Source organism: Crassostrea angulata, chromosome 8 (genome assembly GCF_025612915.1).
Source record: "Crassostrea angulata isolate pt1a10 chromosome 8, ASM2561291v2, whole genome shotgun sequence".
In the NCBI taxonomy this organism is placed as follows: Eukaryota; Metazoa; Mollusca; class Bivalvia; order Ostreida; family Ostreidae; genus Magallana; species Magallana angulata.
In genome coordinates this window covers 24,362,559-24,380,251 of record NC_069118.1, presented here as the reverse complement: position 1 = coordinate 24,380,251, position 17,693 = coordinate 24,362,559, and the positions used below count along the sequence as shown (strand labels likewise).

Genomic DNA, 17,693 nt, shown 5'->3' with positions numbered 1-17,693 from the left:
TTTATATTCACCGACAGTTAAAATTTCATGTATTAAGCAGACTTTTTTTCTTTACATAGTAAAATAAAATATTATTCAAAGAAAGATAATTCATTCAAAACCATTGGATAAAATTTTGTCTCTTTATTTAACATTTACAGGTACTTCTGGAGGTGGTACAGATTTTCTACTTTATTTCTTACTAATTACTGGTAAACATGCAGCTCTATAAACAATTTACATGTAAATACTTATGTACAGGTACATGTTAGTCATTTTATTTTTATTTTTATAACAATTCCGGCTATGATTATTTTTGTAAACTAAACAAAATCTCAAACAAAACAATGATGATATGACCTAATATACAACTAGAATATTTTAAAATTCTATCAAAAAACATGTACTTACAAATTTACTTTTTAAGTAGAAAATATATAAAAATGGATAAAATAACATGAATAATTTATATGAAACTTGCTTCAGGGAAAAACAAACCTGAGAGAAATAGTATATTGTAGATATTTTGTGAAAGCTACATATTTTTTTAACAAAGTCATAGTATATACAATGTAAATTCTATTTCAAAAAGATAAAAAAAAAACATTAAAATGTACCTAGTTCAACCCCCTTTGTATAAAAGAAGGCACATAATTATAAAGATAATACTAAACCATGTTATATATATATATATATCATTCATTATATTGTAACAAATATCTATAAATATATCTAAAAACATTCAATAACATTTTAACTTTCTTTAAATGATCTTATAGTGAATAAGCCATGGAATGACAAAATTATCAACTTAATATATAATTTCAAACAAAGTCATTTGCCTCTAAATTGAGTACTACGACTACTAAGCTTAATTTTCGCAAACAATGCTCCCTCAAATGGAGAGAATCAATGTAAATCCAACATGAGTTACTAAATGCTAAATATGTGTCTAATTAAAAAGGAAAAAATTAATAAACTTCACACAGCTATAATAAAATCCTCCTCCCCTCAATTTTGGAAACCATGAAACAACACTACTTTAACTAGTTTATATTTCTGCCATATAATAATATACCTGCACCAAAAATACCTTTGCTATTCCTTATAACTTTTATTTACAAGATCTTTCATTAAAATGAAAGTCATTATGCTTAAAATTTATCAAATGTACAATGAAAAAAAATACAAAAAAGAAACAATAACAAAAAACACAATGTGAATACTGTGGAATCATTTTCATTCATGGGGTGAATGTTCAAGGGGGGGGGGGGAATTATTCCCTAGTTCACGGGAAGTAATTTTATTTGTAGTGTAATCATTATAATTTTAATAAATATCAAAAATATGCTTGTTTATAGATACATGTTTTTTTCATGGGGATGTGAATTTGTTGGCAAGGGTTACTGACAAACCTACAAAAGCAACAAACATTGCCCCCTCCCCCCCCCCCCCCCCAATGAACAATTATGATTTCACAGTATATATTAATCAGATATGCACACATCAAATATATAACCATGGCTATTGAACATGACTAAAACATTCATCCCTGACTAGCTTGATATTAACAACTACATGCAATAAGGTTATAAACAATAACAATACTGTATTATACATCATGTTACTGCCAGAACAAATGCTGAGGTGAAGTACATATTATTAATATATACATGCATGTGTAGATGTAAGTCTAACACTGTAAATGCATAAATATTTACTTGTAACCATTCCTGTAAACCAACTTCTATTTGCGTACGAGAAATTTTCAAGAGGTTTGCAAAAGCCTCCATGGCGCGAATATATCTTGCCATATAACAACACCAGTACTAGTCTGGATAAGGCTAAGTCACAAACATTTATAATCGCAGACTAGATTATCCAAAATAAATCCAAAAATAAAGTTGTCACAAATAAAAGTTGATTTACAGTATATATTATATATAAAATTTATCATAAATACAAAAAATGCATGCTAAAAAATCACACCATTTTTGGTTTCAACCCACTTGCCCTCATTATCATTGCAGAACAAATTTTACAAATGTATTGTAATGAATTAATTAACTGGGATGATTTTTAAACAAAATATGAAACAGCTCACTATGTACAGACATTTTTTGTAATTAGTAGTGTTTAACATCAAATCGCTGTAACATAAAGACTACTAAATATTAATGTAAAAAAAAAAATCAACAAAGAAACAAACTCAAAGACAATATTTCTAAAGGTGAAATAAACTTGTTATTTTAAGGGAATGCATAAAAAACTGAGGTCATTTAGAAATCAATGATAACTTTATACCCTTATTTATAACAAAGAAGAAAAAATAACTTTGAGGTCCTTCACACTGTTACAATTTTATTTAAAATCATTGCATAAAGAAAATGAAACACTTAGAGATCACTCTCTTTTGCAACAAAACCAATTATAAAATTGCATTTCATGAAAAGGTTCAATATCAGTTTGCATAGGATGCATAGGAAATACACTGGTTGAATAATCAATGTAATTATGGATATGACTTTGGCATTTTGTTTAAATAATAGAATGAAAACTAGTTGAACAAGTTGAAAAAAAAATTATTTTAAGAATGATATGTCTTCTGTTCTTCAATTTAAATATTGAAATAATTAATCTATTTATTTTAGGTCCTGATTCCATAAATAAATATTGTTCTATAAATTATCATTTCAGCCCTGCTTTAAATAATTCAGTCAATATAAAATAAATCTGATGACTATAGACTCCAAATCATTTCCAGAATTAATGAATTCAAGTTATACCGAAATAGCCAACAGATTTCCATTTTCATAATATTAATGGTTAATAAAAATAACAATTTTTTTTTACCCCCCCCCCCCCGAAGTAAATCTGAATTATTGGCATACCATTGAAATGTATAATTCAATAAAATAATGTACAAATGACCTTTTTTTAGCAGTCCAGTCTTTGATTTAATCATTGTTTAAGTCACATTGTGTATTGAGAAAACTTATTTCTCTGTTCATCATCATTTCCCTCCAAAGTAATGTCATTAACCAATTTTTTGTAGACGAACATTCTGATCTTGTAGACAAGGAAAAAGAATGACTGAAGAATGGGCATACCGATAAAGCCCAAAATCAGGCAAAATAGAGTGGTCTGTCCTGGCCTTCTCCAATCTAGAACTCCTGGGTAGATGGGCTCAGTGTTTCCAGCTCCATAGAAGATGGCCGAGAAAATAAGATATGTGATTCCATAGAGTAAAGCATAGGCAAAATGGTAGAGTCTGCAAGGCACAGCGCTGAGAACGACTTCTATTCCTATAATTACTGAGTTTATTCCATGGAGCTGAAGGTTCATCATGCCAATGCTTGAAGTGTCAAACAATGGCCAAAGAAAAATAAAAAAGACCAACGTGACCAAAACCGATCCCACGCTTGCAATGCTGAACAGAACCCAAACCATCTTGAAATACCAGGGAAGAACTGAAGTTTCATTACCGAGAACGGGATCAAGCGAGGATACTTCCCTGTATTCAGTGGCGGTGTAAAAAGAGGACGACCGAATCTCGGAGAACATTTTTTGATGGCAGTCTGGATCCGGGCGGTTATTAAATGGCATGGGATTCTGTAGAAAGAAGGCCACTGTCACAAAGAAGTGCCATGTCAGGTACAGGCACAGCATCAGATAGGTCCAGTTGGTCAGGTAGGCGTACCATGGGTAAATCACCATCACGTCCGTTCCGTTTTTGGTTCCATTTTCTGTTGAGTTGTTTCCAATGATGATGTCAGAATCTGCGGTTCCAAATCCAGCAAACTCTACTGATGTATAGATGAGCCAAAAGTCTGCGTATACAGCCAAGAACATTCTGTAGACGACATAGACGATTGGAGGTAGTCGCCACTATAAAATAACAAAATTAATATAATCACATTATCTTAATAGACATCTGTTATTACAGTACATATGTAACTAATAAAACAAAAAACCCCTGAACTTTATTCATTTTAAAACAATTGATAAACAAGATATACAACTTATATCAATATCTTTCATTGGCACGGATGTTAGCCCGAGGGGGTCATTGGTGTGGGAGGAAGCCGGAGTGTCCAGGAAAAACCCACGTGTCAAAGCGAGCAACTGCCATACCCTATTACATACAACCACTGTCGATCACAGGGATCGAACTAGGGTCCATGCAGTGAGAGGCAAGTGCACTGTCCACTACGCTACTTAGGCACCTTATGTATCTATGTAACTGTGACACACATGAGCAAGTACATATTTATATACCGTATATCCTGTTTTTTTCACGAAAATGGGGAAAATGTGTAGCATTTTTAATTTGCAGTAATTTTTTTGGCGATTTTTAAAACTGTCTTATAGAAAATGATACAGAGTATAGTTTCTGCGTATTCAATAATTTGCGATTTAAAATACATCGCGAAATAAACGAAAATTACTGGATATACAGTACATGCACAATCAATACATTATAATTAAGAAACGAACTAGCTACATGTACTTAGTCATCTCTTCAACAGTTGCTGCATTAGAATTTGACTTTTTCTTACAACTTATATGATGTGCATTTTAAATTTTTATAAGAGAGGTGGCAGTATTCTTTGTAATGTTTAAGACGTCGGGATGCCTGTACTCATGATTTCCGCAAATGAGAGAGAGAGAGAGAGAGAGAGAGAAATGAGGTAGAGAGGGAGGCATTCACATCCAATATCTCCATGATCCACTGATGATCATCGGTGACCACGTCTGATTCATATCAAACCACAGGGGCATCTTATCCGCTCTGCTCTCTATGACATATGTATTATTTTTATATATGTCATAGAGAGCAGAGTGCATAAGATGCCCATGTGATCAAACATGTGGACTCAAAACTGTGGTTTGTGACAATTAGAGGGAGGATAGGGGTCCTTAGAGTAGAGTCATGCCATACATTGTTAAAATAAAGTAAAATGTGTTACTTAATTGCCACAAGTAAATGTGTATATAATATAACAATCCTGTATCAGATTATGTTTAACATTGACTGATGAGGGCATAATAAGGTCAGGCCTAAACAAAAAAAAGTTCTGTGTTTAGGGTAACCCGACTTAACCTACAAAATGCCCCAATCCTACCATTTTTAGATGTCTGTTTTTATCCGATTGTGAATTTCATATTATTTCTATCAACAAATCCATTTTTAAATATAACACAAACAAACATTCTTAGGATTCATGCAGAAAAAAAATATGATAAAAAAAAAAAAAAATCCCTTCCTACCTAACCTAATTTTTTCATCAGTGTTACCCTAAACACACAATTTTTTCTTAATCAGCCTCAGGGCATTTTTATTTACTATTGAACATATAAATTGCAACCAAATCAGTGCTACTTTATGTTTTATCCATAAATATTACTGTATACAGTAGACCCTTTCAATATTTTTAAAATATGATATTTGACAGATTTGGGATTTATCAACTATAGTCATCTGTTGCATGTTTTAAAAACATGTATATGTTCAATTGTCACAATTATAGTTATTGAACATTTGAACAGTTGTAATTATTTGGTGATGAAATACTTTGATTTGACCAACGAATCACAAGAATACTGCGCAATGTGAATATCAGATCCGCCCAACGAGTGTTGGTAGTGCACCCAGTTACCAAACTATTATGGTTACGCAATCTATAAGTTCTAGACCTGACCCAGTCCAGGTTCAAATATCAGGACACTTGATATCTATAAAATGATTGCACTTATGTATTGTAATAAGACAATTTTATTTAGTATCGAAATCTAATGATATAAACGCTCCCATCTACCATATTTATTTATTCTTTCTATAACGAAGAGCTTAAATTAGCCTGATCACGTGAAATTTCGAAGGTTAAATCATTTCCGTGTGCATGAATTTGAGAGAAAAAAAATCAATATCTACCTGAAATAGAACAAAGCGAGCTGGATGAACATCTGTAAATCCAAAATTCTTCAATTTAAATTCCTTTCGACACCCCATGCAACAAGTTGACGAACAAGCCATGACTGTACCGTAAAGTGAAAGTACACTCGTTCTGCTTCGATGCATACAACAATATAGATAACTCTTGTCGTTTTGAGTCGGTTATCCGCACACGTATAAAAATACCCGATTTTAAGTCTTAACTAAGGAACGTTGCTTATAATGAAGAATTCAATACTTTCCGAAATTTTTTTCCTAAGACACACTGACAGATTAATTCAAAAGTAGGAATATCAAAAGAATTAGATTTCAGGCACTCCAAGTAATTATATACATGTACATGTACATGTCGTCATAACACGCTGTCAGGAAATTATCTTAAATGACAAGGTAGCTGAAAAATTACACAGCAGTGAGCACGATAACTTTTTTTTGGTGGGGGGGGGGTTCGGGTGTTGAAGTTCTCATTTTTTTTAAATAACCGTATCCAACGGCATCTGTCAGAAAAGGCGTATGTATACATGAATATAATATACATAAAAAAAAAAATTCGGAAAAGCCCGTATGAAATGATAATTTGCTATATGATAATCGAAATACATATTTCATTAAAAATAATTTTTAAATAATGACTGATAAATTTATTGTTATTTCATAAATTACCCTATTTTTTAAAAATAGTTTTACCTAAAATTGAAACACATAATATGTTATATAAAATAGCGCGTACAAATGTACGTACGCGTTGACGGTCGGCCATCGCTTCTCGGTATTAATATTATATAGTTACATGGTTTCTATTTGACATAATGTGGCTTATACATGGTCGGTAAATTACATATGGAATTAACTAACCATGTATAAACCACATTATGTCAAATAGAAACCATGTAATATCTTACCTACTGCCTTTGATTTAATGCTCAAGAATTTCGGGTGTGATCATATCATAAATGCATCCGGGCTTTATCTGATTTGACCACTGTATTAATTGTGAGTTGGTGACAAAATGATAGATATTTATTTTTGTTAATTGGGTTCATCGTTACTTCTTTTTCTTTTCCGTCGAGCTTTATTTGTAATTGGAATCTTGAACAATTTAGAGCTGCAGAGAGAGAGAGAGAGAGAGAGAGAGAGAGAGAGAGAGAGAGAGTACAAACTTTCAAACTCTGCCTCTCCATACCGTACTTATCCGTACCTTATTTTTGCCCCCCCCCCCCCCCCCCTCCTAAAAAAAAAGTTCTGTTAAACTCAATAAAAAACATCCCGTCTTGTGGAATATATTTCATCTTTATGCTATATTTCAACACCGACGTAGTGATCTGTAATCGATTGTAAATGCTGGGTTGTTTTGGATCTGAGTTTATTTGCCAGTGCTTTCGATTCACCGCACCAGTCATTACGCTGTTGAAACTGCAAATTCTGCGAGGTCTTAAGCTTGCTGAGGTATGTGTCTTTTATATTCAATTTGATACATGTAGATATCTTAATTCATCAACTAGAAGTGTTTACTTATCAAGAGTAAATCATCATAAGCTTGTTCAATGTTCAACGTACATGTATGTTACATATACTTGTACCTTTAGTAGGGCATATACATGTACATATTTCTATAAAAAAATTAGCAATACGTACATGACTTACTATTGTCTAAATCGGTAAATTTTATTTTCCTCATAATCTCAAATTTAAATATTTTAAAATTAAATCTACCTGAAAAATAAAATCAATTACTAATGTCGTATCATTTGCCTGACAGTTATCTATGTTCAATGAGATACCACAAATTAAATAATGTGCATGTAGTACAATGTATTATGTGTATACGTATGAACATCATTCGATGATATTGACGAGTATTTTAAACAACCTCTAAATTCATTTGACTTTCCATGAATTTCATAATTATCTTCATTAATTATATAACGTAATTATAATCTACCGCAATCAGATGCCCTTAGACTTCGTTCTTTGTCTTCCACCGATTTGAAAGATGAATCACTATCAGTCTATGATAGACGTTCGATTAGGTTATTCATGCTATGTTACGAAGGGAAGCTTTTAAGACTTTGCTTAGTATATAAAGCAAGACATAAAAAGCCAAATTTATTGCTACATGAGCTTCATAACTTGACAATTTGCGACATTATCATTACGCTATTATCCCAAAAAATAAGAAGAAAAAGAGCAGAGTACTTTTTGTCATCAACATTCTGGGCTATAATCATAAAAACGGTAATTTGTAATTTGGATAATGGATGTTTTATAAAGCTGTATTTTCCATTAATATAAATTATGTTTGCCTAAATATCTTACTGCATGGCGATATGTATAATTATATTTTAAATGGGGGGAGTATTCTATGTTTCGGCTTGTAAACCGGTATGGTATTAAACAGTTCAAAGCAAATGTCATATGCAGTCTTCAATTTGGCATGAATATGACATGAAACATGTTGAGTCTAAGGTAGTGAAATAAAATCAGTAATTATTTTTTCTTAATTTTTAACTCTGCTGTAAGGTTAACCATTCTGTAAAAGTACAAAATTTAATGTTGTTTGTCTTGAATTTGGTTTCCAAGGATTGGTCCAGAGCTCAAATGATGGCGTCCTTGTACGTGTCAACGACTGGTTTACTATGTATGATGTGTGGACCTGGGACATACAAAACCAATGACTGCGTCACCAACATGACGTCAGCGACATGCGCAGAGTGTCCAAATGGAACCTTTCAAACAACAGACAACCAGGCGCAGTATTGTGCAGCTTGCTTGACAACATGCTTAGACCGATACCAAGTTGTGTCAGCGCCCTGTACGAAGATTGCCAATACCAAATGTAGATGCAAAGATGGGTACTATTTTAAAAATTTGTCTGTTGATGGTTCAGAAGGACATTGCCTCCAAAATAAAACCACGCTTCAATCTTCAAAGGGTATGGATAATACTTCTTGCATTATATATTGAATAAACACTCGAACATGGTTATGATTAAAATAATAAAATGACTACTGATGAAATTGACCGTAGACAAAATATGCCAAATGGTATGTCGCCATCCTGTCTAAAGTCAAGATTGAATATTTTAGTGCATCTTTTAAAATATAGAATAACGCTGAGATGAAAATATTTCTCGTCCCATCAATTGACAAAATTACTCCTTCATATTGATTCTATTACGAATATATTTACCTATTCTAGTAAGTTCCCTGAAATACTTCAATTTTAAGCCTGATGTGACAAGTTATAGTATTGTTCTTCGTTGTACATTTTATAAAAAAGTAAAGGAATTTTATAAAACCCCAGGAACGAGCGGCTAAAGCTATTAATCTAGATAAATGTCTTAAGCGGATAAAGGAATATGCAGCGATTTTTCGCATGCAAGAACTATTTTGTTGAGTGAATGAATTACATTCAGTGAAGGTATTTGTTTAATATAGATTTTCAGATTACAAAGTCAAACGAGTCAGAATGCGGGAATACATCGTCTCTATTTTGCCAACTGGAAAAGAGATTGTTCAACTTCACACAAGGTGAGTATTAGTCTAATAGAGCCGTTTTAACAAGATCTTGGACTTTTGACTGTACGTGACAAACTCCGTTTGATGAAGACGGCGTCTACTCGATCATGATTAAATGTCCACTAATTAATATTAATTACATGAAACGCAATGACATTTGTCCAACTTCATCCAGGAGTGTTTATTTCAGTTAGAACAGCGTTCATTTCATACAACAGAGGAAATCTGGAGGAAAAAATTCTCCGAATTTGACCGTCTTTGGATATTAATGATCTTCTCTGAGCAAATAAGAAAGAAGATCAATATTTGACAGCTTATTTTGTTGACCAAATTAAATAGTTACATCCTAAAGAAAGTTCAAGGTCTTGTTAAAACAGCTCTTCTCTAGAAATACAGTTATTCACGACTATTAACTCGTTCGGTAATCAGAAATGATTGCGATTCTATTTAGCTGCTATGCTGAGCGGTGGATGGGGGTCCTTAAATTATGATGTATACGTAATAAAACCATTTTCGTTCATAGATTCATTATAGATGATGTTTTGCTTCTGATCAAACCGAAGGTGTGTGATTACAGAAGATTGACCGATCAATTAAACGATCAATCCACCCATCCATCCATCCATCCATCCATCCATCCATCTTACTGTATATAATGATCATTTCATGGAAAAATAACGCTGGAATCTGTTATATATTTTGTAGATAGTGGACCGGAGAAGTACGTTTTACTGGTGGCCCCCATTATTTCCTTGGCGGCCTCTGTTGTTGGTTTTCTGCTCCTGATAATATACTACGCGAAGTCTCCAATTACCGTACCAAAGTAATTTTTGAGTAGAAAAATGATTCTACAAAAGAGCTAAACACGTTCATTTTTGTCTAAACTTTTGAACGGGTCAAAAGGTTTTACCAGTATTTTGACGTCATAATGATTACTCCCTGACCTCATAATATTATGATTGCATAACCTCACAAAATGATCATATTTCTAAACGAATTATTTTTCTCAAACATAAATTCAGGCAATAAAGTTGGAATGTTCACTTAGATATGGTCTTGGTTGGTACTAATCAATTCTTCCGCTTAAGAAGCCATAAGGATTTGTTCACTTGACAATCCAAGTTCACATCCAAATTAAATTTTAAAATTGCTGACCATATATGTGTATCTAATTTAAAGGCCTAGTGATACATCAGTGACTTTGATTAGGAATATGCTGCTTTGAATTCTTTTTTTTTCTCCATTTGTAACAATGCTATTTATTACACAATTTTTCGTTGTTGTCTAAAGTTTAAAATGTTTTCTACACAAATTAAATTGATATTTTAATCTTAAAAAACATCACATGCTCAAGACAGTGTATAAAATATTTTTACATTTTGATTCGAAAAATATATTTCTGATATCTTCTTATTTTTAACACTTTATGCAATACAATATCAAAGGTATGCTATGAATGAACTCTTGTATGCATTTTAGGAAAAGGGACTTTGGTGTCATTGGTTGTACATTCGGTAAGTATTCATTGATCGCTAGAATAATGGTCTTTTTTCAACATTAAAATTCTTTTACATGTCTACAAGTTCCACTATATGTACTTATAAATCATGAAAAAAACGCCTTTAGTTATTGATACCTGACCCGCGACCCCCCCCCCCCCCCCACACACACACACACACACCGATATTTTGCATACCCTTAAAAATCAAACGATATCAACCCCAAAGACCCACCACTCCACCCGTTCTTTCCAAACTCCTACTCAAAAAAGTGATAAAAATAAAATAAAAAATATGTCAAAAAGCACATTATCTTTTCTCCCCAAGATGATACAACAAACAAACAGAAACTTACATTTGTAAACACAGTATAACCATAAAAAATGTACTGAATTATTACAAAATAAAATCAATTTGATCCAACATCCTTGAAACACATTTAGATAAAACAAACCACATACTTTAAACAGACTTAAGAAATTATACATGTCACAGACAAGTTACAGCCGTTTCGAAATTCGAAGTTATTGGCAACACTGGACATGATTTTATAGATATTAAAAGCATGCATATATCAAATCCAATTTTTTTTCCACTTTCTCATAAAAATACAGAAACAAATAAAAATAAAAACAAATAAAAAATGAATTAAAAAAAATATATTTTATAAAAACGTATAAATCATTTTGAAAAGCATTATCCATCTTTGAAAAACAGAATCATGTTTCAGAAAAGATACTCGAACGATCAAAAAAATCAAATTATGGTGTAGCATATTCCACTGTAAGGGCCGGGGCACTTAACATATTGTTTTGTTACAGAGCGTCTACATAACGATGAATGGAGGTCACTCCTACTGTTCATTGCGACTCAATCCGTTTTCGAAGAGTACATATTATTCTTTAAAGTACTATTTGGTAAGTAGATTGCTTCCTTCTTTTTTTTTAAATCTTAATTATGCCTTGTTATTCATCCGGATTACATATTTATCTATACAGCAAAAAAAAAAAAAAAAAAAATCAAAACTGAATGTGAGTAATTGCTAAAAGCTACAATAACGTCATTGTGTAAGTGAAGTTTTCTAGGTCACCTGAGTTCACGAAGGTGACCTGTTTTACTCAGGTGACCTATTGCTATCCGTTTTCGTCCGTCGTCGTGCGTTAACAATTTACATTTTGAACTTCTTTAAAACTACAAGGCTGATTGTTACCATTTTTGGCGTGAGGCATATCTATGGTAAGAGGAATCTAAATTGTGAAATTCATGGTTCTACAACCCCCGGGGCGTCACATGTTGGGCCAAATATGCAAAAAAAAAAAAAAAAAAAAAAAAAGCCAAATTTTCTAAAATTGTTATTGTTAATTGATATATATTTAGGTAAATGTAAAATTATTAAAATGCATACATTAAAATTACTGGTTTTAGGCCTTTTGTGTTAACTAGCGAGACGTACAATTTTCTCTGGCAAAATGTTCAATGATTCATCCCTACACAAGTCTCTCAAATTCGATCTGAATGAATAATTGTGAAAAATAAGAATGATTGTAGAAGGTTAGGATATCCTAACTTAAGATGTTCCTAAGTTACCGTCGAGCTACATCTTAAGACGTGTCCTAAGTTGATCTTAGGATGTTCCTAACTTTTTTCCTAAGTCATATCTTGGGAACACATTTAGGTCATATCTTAGGAAAGTTTCGTGAACATGCCTGCAGATCTTTAAGTTTTTCGCCAAAATCTTAGGTTTCACAGTTCTTTTTTGAAAGATTTCAGGCAGGGAGGCGGTCGTCATTACAAATTTATAATTTTTCTACTCCAGTATGAAACAAACCTAAATGTATATATGAGACTCCTCGACAAATTTGTGTATGGGTTATATGCTACTCAGGTGACCGTTAAGGCCAATTGGCATCTTGTTTTAAATAGAAATATCTGGTTTGGATGACAACGTGGAAAGCATCATTTCAACTCACGAATCAAACCACCCGTTTAGTAGAACCGAGGTGATCTACGAATGTCTTCAAACTTGGCGCCAAAAGCTCAATCGAAATGCTTCTGTTGAAGCCTTATACACCGCCTTGTCCAGAGTCGGATGCAGAAGAAGAGTTATTCGGAAGGTTCGTGGGAAATATAAGCAGCTTGTTGTATCCAGAATCCGACCTCCGGCACTTAAGAGATCACACAGCTACACCGCGGGTCTTCTTGGTGAAACAAAAGAGGCCATTCAGGGGAAATCCAAAGTGGAACTTTCTGCATATATCTGATATTTTATCTTTAATTGTAACGTCTACATGACTTTGATGATTGCATTAATTTAAGAAGACAAAAATTACATATTGTGTAAATATATTTGCTTTTGATGCTCATGGAAATAAATGATGGCTTTCTTTAAAATATAAGGTGTGAATGACATTTTAAAGTTTGAACTGTTAAATTATTAGTAATCTAATTCCTATACTCACGCTTTGAAGTAAGCTGTGAGTGCATGGACTAGTTAGAGATGTCTCAGTGGAATGTGATTCAACGTTATTATTTTGTGGCGACGTACATGAAGAATTATTGTCAATTTTTAGACATTGTTTCAGCGATTATTTTTCTAAGCTGTTTCTGTAGACTTTATATATTCAGTTATTTCAATCCCCATCCCAATAAAAGGATAACCAAACGCCATGGAAAACAAAAAACATATGAATACTTGAATACAAATCACATGTTGCATCCATATAAATCATAACTATCTTTTCAAATGTAAAATGAAACATATCGCATAGGAAATGCATTTTTTTCAAATATTATAATTATAATAAATGACATGCAAGGAATAACAACCTTTCGAGTACGTTCACTTTTAAGGAACCGATTTCATAATCTGAGAGAGGAATATCCTACATGTATGTTCGGTGCTCTCAGTCAAACAAACAATGATGTAATTTTTACCTAACACTTCCACGGTTTTACCTTAAATTTCCTTTTTGTATTTACTATCGACAAGATTAAAGCCCATGTAAACTTGTGAACAATTTAATCAATACTTAAATCTGAAAACGTATTTTGAACGACCTACCAAATAAAGGTAACAGGTAGATAAGACGACATTTTCGTTATTGCACCCGATATTCCCGATTAAAATGGCAGGGGAAAGCTTCATGCTAACTAGTATACTGGCATCCATTCTTCCTGGTAAGTTGAATCAAACCTCACACGTGTTGGAATATAAACAGTAATTAACACGTTTAGATCGTGTTTCTTTGATATCGGATTTTAAATTTATTTCAATTCGTTTTTCTTTAAAATTCTCTTACTTCTTGTTTGAAGGTGCAGTTTGGAGCAGATCATATTGCTACTATTACAATTATTATTCATACGGCTGTAACTACTACTATAATTATGAAGTGTAAGTTGATCAATTTTGTTACGATTATCGATATCATTAGAAACCAAGTCTTTTTTTTAAAATTACGTTTAGTCCTGAAATCGAACATGCAGTTTGAACTATAAAAAAATAATTACCACACAGTGATACTTATCTCTTTGAAATAAACTGTATGTAGGGAACAAGTGCAAAATAATGGTAATAAAAAAAATGGCGGACAGATGTTGAAGTGACATTCAATATTGGAAAGTAAACTGAAGTGTGTACATAGATAAAGATTGATAACTGTAAAAGCCTACTGGAGCAGACATGCATGGTAATTAAAAGCATAAAGGAAAAGATAGGATTAATTTTCACAATCTTCATCTATGGAAAGTCAGATTTGTACATGTAACTCTGATTCTCCTTCAGACCCATTGGAACAATCATTGGTGCTGTGGTGGGAGGTATCATTGGTCTCATTGTCTTGTGCGTCATTATTGCTGTCGTCTGCATTGTCTGTTGCAAGAAAAAGACAACAGGAACCGTAATCCAACCAGTCGGAGTTTCAACAATAGGCTCAACAAGTAACTTTCGCTTCTGGTTTATTTTTTTACATGTGTTTTTTTAAATTTCATTAATGCTTGTCTGTTATTCATCTTGTCACAGAGTAGCCGCTAAGTCAATTTCCTTTAACAACGAACAGACTACCTAAATGTACAGTCACATTTTTGGTGTGAACTCCAGTTGTGTTTCAAACACACTCGGTTCAAACATCAACTTATTCAATAATTATTCGATTTTCCAAAATACCGAATTTAACCTTGTACAACATACAGTTTGATAAAAGGTTTGCAATTTTGTAAAGTTCACACAGAAATCTTTTTTTGTGACATATAATACACATCCCAAATTTTTTGAAGGTTAACGTGAGGAGTACATTAATTGTATTATTTAGTGTTATCAAAAAGGTTCGATGGAACTTAATGGTCATTTTTAGACTGCATTGATCTCCTATAGTAAATGAACTCTATATAAAAATATAGAAACATACCAAAATTTGAATAGTGAAATGTATGGATTTTTTTTATCAACTGATACTTTCTAGCCAAAAACATTTATATCTTACATTTTTAAGAAGATTTCATATTGATGATAAATGTGTTGACTATCAAGCCTCCATAAACTTTCTGAATTATTATAGTGTTCTTTTCCCTTCCAGTGGCATACAATGCACATCCTCAGTATCCCCAGTATTCTCAAGGCTGGGGAGTGCAGCCAAGTGCTCCACCTAATCCAGGATATAGCTATAGTCATCAACAACCGTATCCACCACCGCCACCTGTGTCACAGCCAATGCCCCCGCCGACGTATGCCGAGAACGTGGTTTCTGGACAGCCTCCACGATTTGCCAGTTAAATCAATATCATTCAGAACGTTATGTGTCTCTTTTGATTTTATTTTTTTATTTTATCCGTCCTATTATGAGATTTATAGTTGGTGAAAGCTTAATGTTTCCATTACAATTGACCACTGTTATGATCACGATTCTTAAGCATGCTGAAAATACAGAGTAGTATTTAAGAAAATAAATATATTTGATTGTTCCATAAACTGGTTTTGATGTTTTTTTCAGTCATGCAGAAAGACCCATAAATGATCTATTGTAACCTTTGTCTTTCCTTTCAACAAATGCAACCGATTTTAAGGGAGTGCTTATTATTGGATAAAAGGTTATCTTAAATTTTAAAACTGATATTTTTGTGTTTAAGATATCACAAATGACATACCTATATTAATTCGTACTATACGAGCTACTAAAAAGTGTAAACTTTATCGAACAGAAAAGTACAAAACAAGCATTGATAATTTTATTTTGAATGGTATTTTCTTTTTTAGAAATTTGACTGTACATATGTATACATGTTTTCCCTTAATGATCATCAATCTACTTTTGATAAACAATTTAAAACAAATTTTTCAATAAAAATCTTTTAATATTTGCATTTAGGTACTGATTTTTCAAGACACATGTGTACCAATTTTCACAGTTTTAAAATTGTTCTTTGAGAATGTTTTCACTATAACTATTTTAAAACGAATATAAAATTTACATTAAAATGCTTTATCTCATTTTTGGTCGAAATATCCACAGTTTTTAAGAATAAGTCGAGAAATAAAAAATGAAAGATGGTAGATTAGAGAAAAGACAGAAAGACATATGATCAAAAATGTTCACTTGAACATTTGGTTCGGTGAGCTAATGTTACGATGTATATAATTTTAAAGCTAATCCATAACCATTTACCTGCATGTTAAGGAAATTACTGAAGGTTAAAACCATAAGCTAGTTTATTTTCACATTAATGAATATATGTATTATAAGCTTATGTATTATTTATAATAGAGTTCAGTTTTTTTGGAATAAATTTTAATGTTAATATGTAAAAAATATCTTCAACATATGATGTTTTGTATTTGATTATAATTTGCTGAATAAAACAATAAGAAAGCTAGAATAAACATGAAAAAAAAATGAATTTAGTTTCATGAATAATGTTATTGTTTGCATACAATCTAGGCATATCATTGTATTATTCACCAAAAATTTAAAAAAAAAAAAAAAAAATCATGCGACAGTGTTGATCAGAGGCGTGTTTTACAGAGAAAGCACCTACAATTTCTCGCCAAAATTTCCTACACCCGCAACAAATTTTGGCGAGCGCTTTCTCTCTCTCTCTCTCTCTCTCTCTCTCTCTCTCTCTCTCTCTCTCTCTCTCTCTCTGCTGAACAAGCCTCAGGTGTTTGATGTAGCCCATGAACCTGTGCTTTATGACTGGCATCATGAAACTTAAAAATGATAAAACATGTTTGGAAAAGGGAAGGGGGTAATTGTATGTGTGATACTATCGACGCAAGATCATTCCTGGAAGTGTTTAATTTTTATATTTACACTGATATAAATGAATTAAAAAAAAAAATATCTTAAATCTTTAGAATCCCAACGATAGAAATAGTCTCTTATTAGTGGTTGTATGGGATTATACTTCACAAGAAGTGTTTGTTTGCCGTTAAAGAAATTATCAATGATTAACAGCTACATATATGTAGATAGTAAATTTCGAAAATAGGAATCAGAGACGTACTCATACGTTTTTGTGATTCCGCAAAGAAAGCAAGGGATTTGGAGGCCGCCTTTAGGCTCCCAGTGGCCCCAGGGCAAAGCCGTGGTGGGTGACCAAAGCCCCATTAAGCCCCGGAGTTTCAACGTTCTCTATTAGACAAAAATGTTCACGGTGCACAGGAGCACATAATATAATCACAGACTGAAAATGAATAGAACGTTATTAAAAAAAAGATGGCAAATGACGCGTATAAAAAATTCTACATTG

At 32.5% G+C, this 17,693-nt stretch overlaps 3 protein-coding genes across 3 annotated transcripts; 2 read left to right on the top strand and 1 right to left on the bottom strand.

The window, feature by feature from the left end:
* Positions 1 to 111: 111 nt before the first annotated feature.
* LOC128160574 (uncharacterized) lies at positions 112 to 6,061 on the bottom strand. Its single transcript, XM_052823907.1, has 2 exons — positions 5,915 to 6,061; positions 112 to 3,867 (listed from the first exon to the last, which is right to left on the bottom strand). Exons 1-2 carry the CDS (start codon positions 6,059 to 6,061, stop codon positions 2,953 to 2,955), a joined length of 1,062 nt encoding a protein of 353 aa, XP_052679867.1. The 3' UTR covers positions 112 to 2,952.
* Positions 6,062 to 7,281: 1,220 nt separating this feature from the next.
* On the top strand, positions 7,282 to 13,778 carry LOC128160461 (uncharacterized). The gene is made up of 7 exons (XM_052823785.1): positions 7,282 to 7,381; positions 8,516 to 8,867; positions 9,373 to 9,465; positions 10,159 to 10,276; positions 10,933 to 10,967; positions 11,774 to 11,869; positions 12,876 to 13,778. The coding sequence occupies exons 2-7, from the start codon at positions 8,534 to 8,536 to the stop codon at positions 13,211 to 13,213; spliced, it is 1,014 nt and encodes a 337-aa protein (XP_052679745.1). The 5' UTR covers positions 7,282 to 7,381; positions 8,516 to 8,533; the 3' UTR covers positions 13,214 to 13,778.
* A 105-nt stretch (positions 13,779 to 13,883) lies between these two features.
* Positions 13,884 to 16,780, top strand: LOC128160238 (protein shisa-5-like). The gene is made up of 4 exons (XM_052823537.1): positions 13,884 to 14,129; positions 14,265 to 14,343; positions 14,734 to 14,888; positions 15,524 to 16,780. The coding sequence occupies exons 1-4, from the start codon at positions 14,078 to 14,080 to the stop codon at positions 15,718 to 15,720; spliced, it is 483 nt and encodes a 160-aa protein (XP_052679497.1). The 5' UTR covers positions 13,884 to 14,077; the 3' UTR covers positions 15,721 to 16,780.
* The last annotated feature ends 913 nt before the right edge of the window (positions 16,781 to 17,693 follow it).

Excerpts from the sequence above, each read along its gene's own strand:
- LOC128160238 (XM_052823537.1), top strand. The coding sequence starts at position 14,078 with ATGGCAGGGGAAAGCTTCATGCTAACTAGTATACTGGCATCCATTCTT. Across the intron at positions 14,130-14,264 it reads ACTGGCATCCATTCTTCCTG|GTGCAGTTTGGAGCAGATCA; the intron begins GTAAGTTGAATC and ends TCTTGTTTGAAG. Across the intron at positions 14,889-15,523 it reads TTCAACAATAGGCTCAACAA|TGGCATACAATGCACATCCT; the intron begins GTAACTTTCGCT and ends TTTCCCTTCCAG.
- LOC128160574 (XM_052823907.1), bottom strand. The coding sequence starts at position 6,061 with ATGCATCGAAGCAGAACGAGTGTACTTTCACTTTACGGTACAGTCATG. Across the intron at positions 3,868-5,914 it reads CTCGCTTTGTTCTATTTCAG|TGGCGACTACCTCCAATCGT; the intron begins GTAGATATTGAT and ends GTTATTTTATAG.
- LOC128160461 (XM_052823785.1), top strand. The coding sequence starts at position 8,534 with ATGATGGCGTCCTTGTACGTGTCAACGACTGGTTTACTATGTATGATG. Across the intron at positions 10,277-10,932 it reads TCTCCAATTACCGTACCAAA|GAAAAGGGACTTTGGTGTCA; the intron begins GTAATTTTTGAG and ends TATGCATTTTAG. Across the intron at positions 11,870-12,875 it reads ATTCTTTAAAGTACTATTTG|AAATATCTGGTTTGGATGAC; the intron begins GTAAGTAGATTG and ends TGTTTTAAATAG.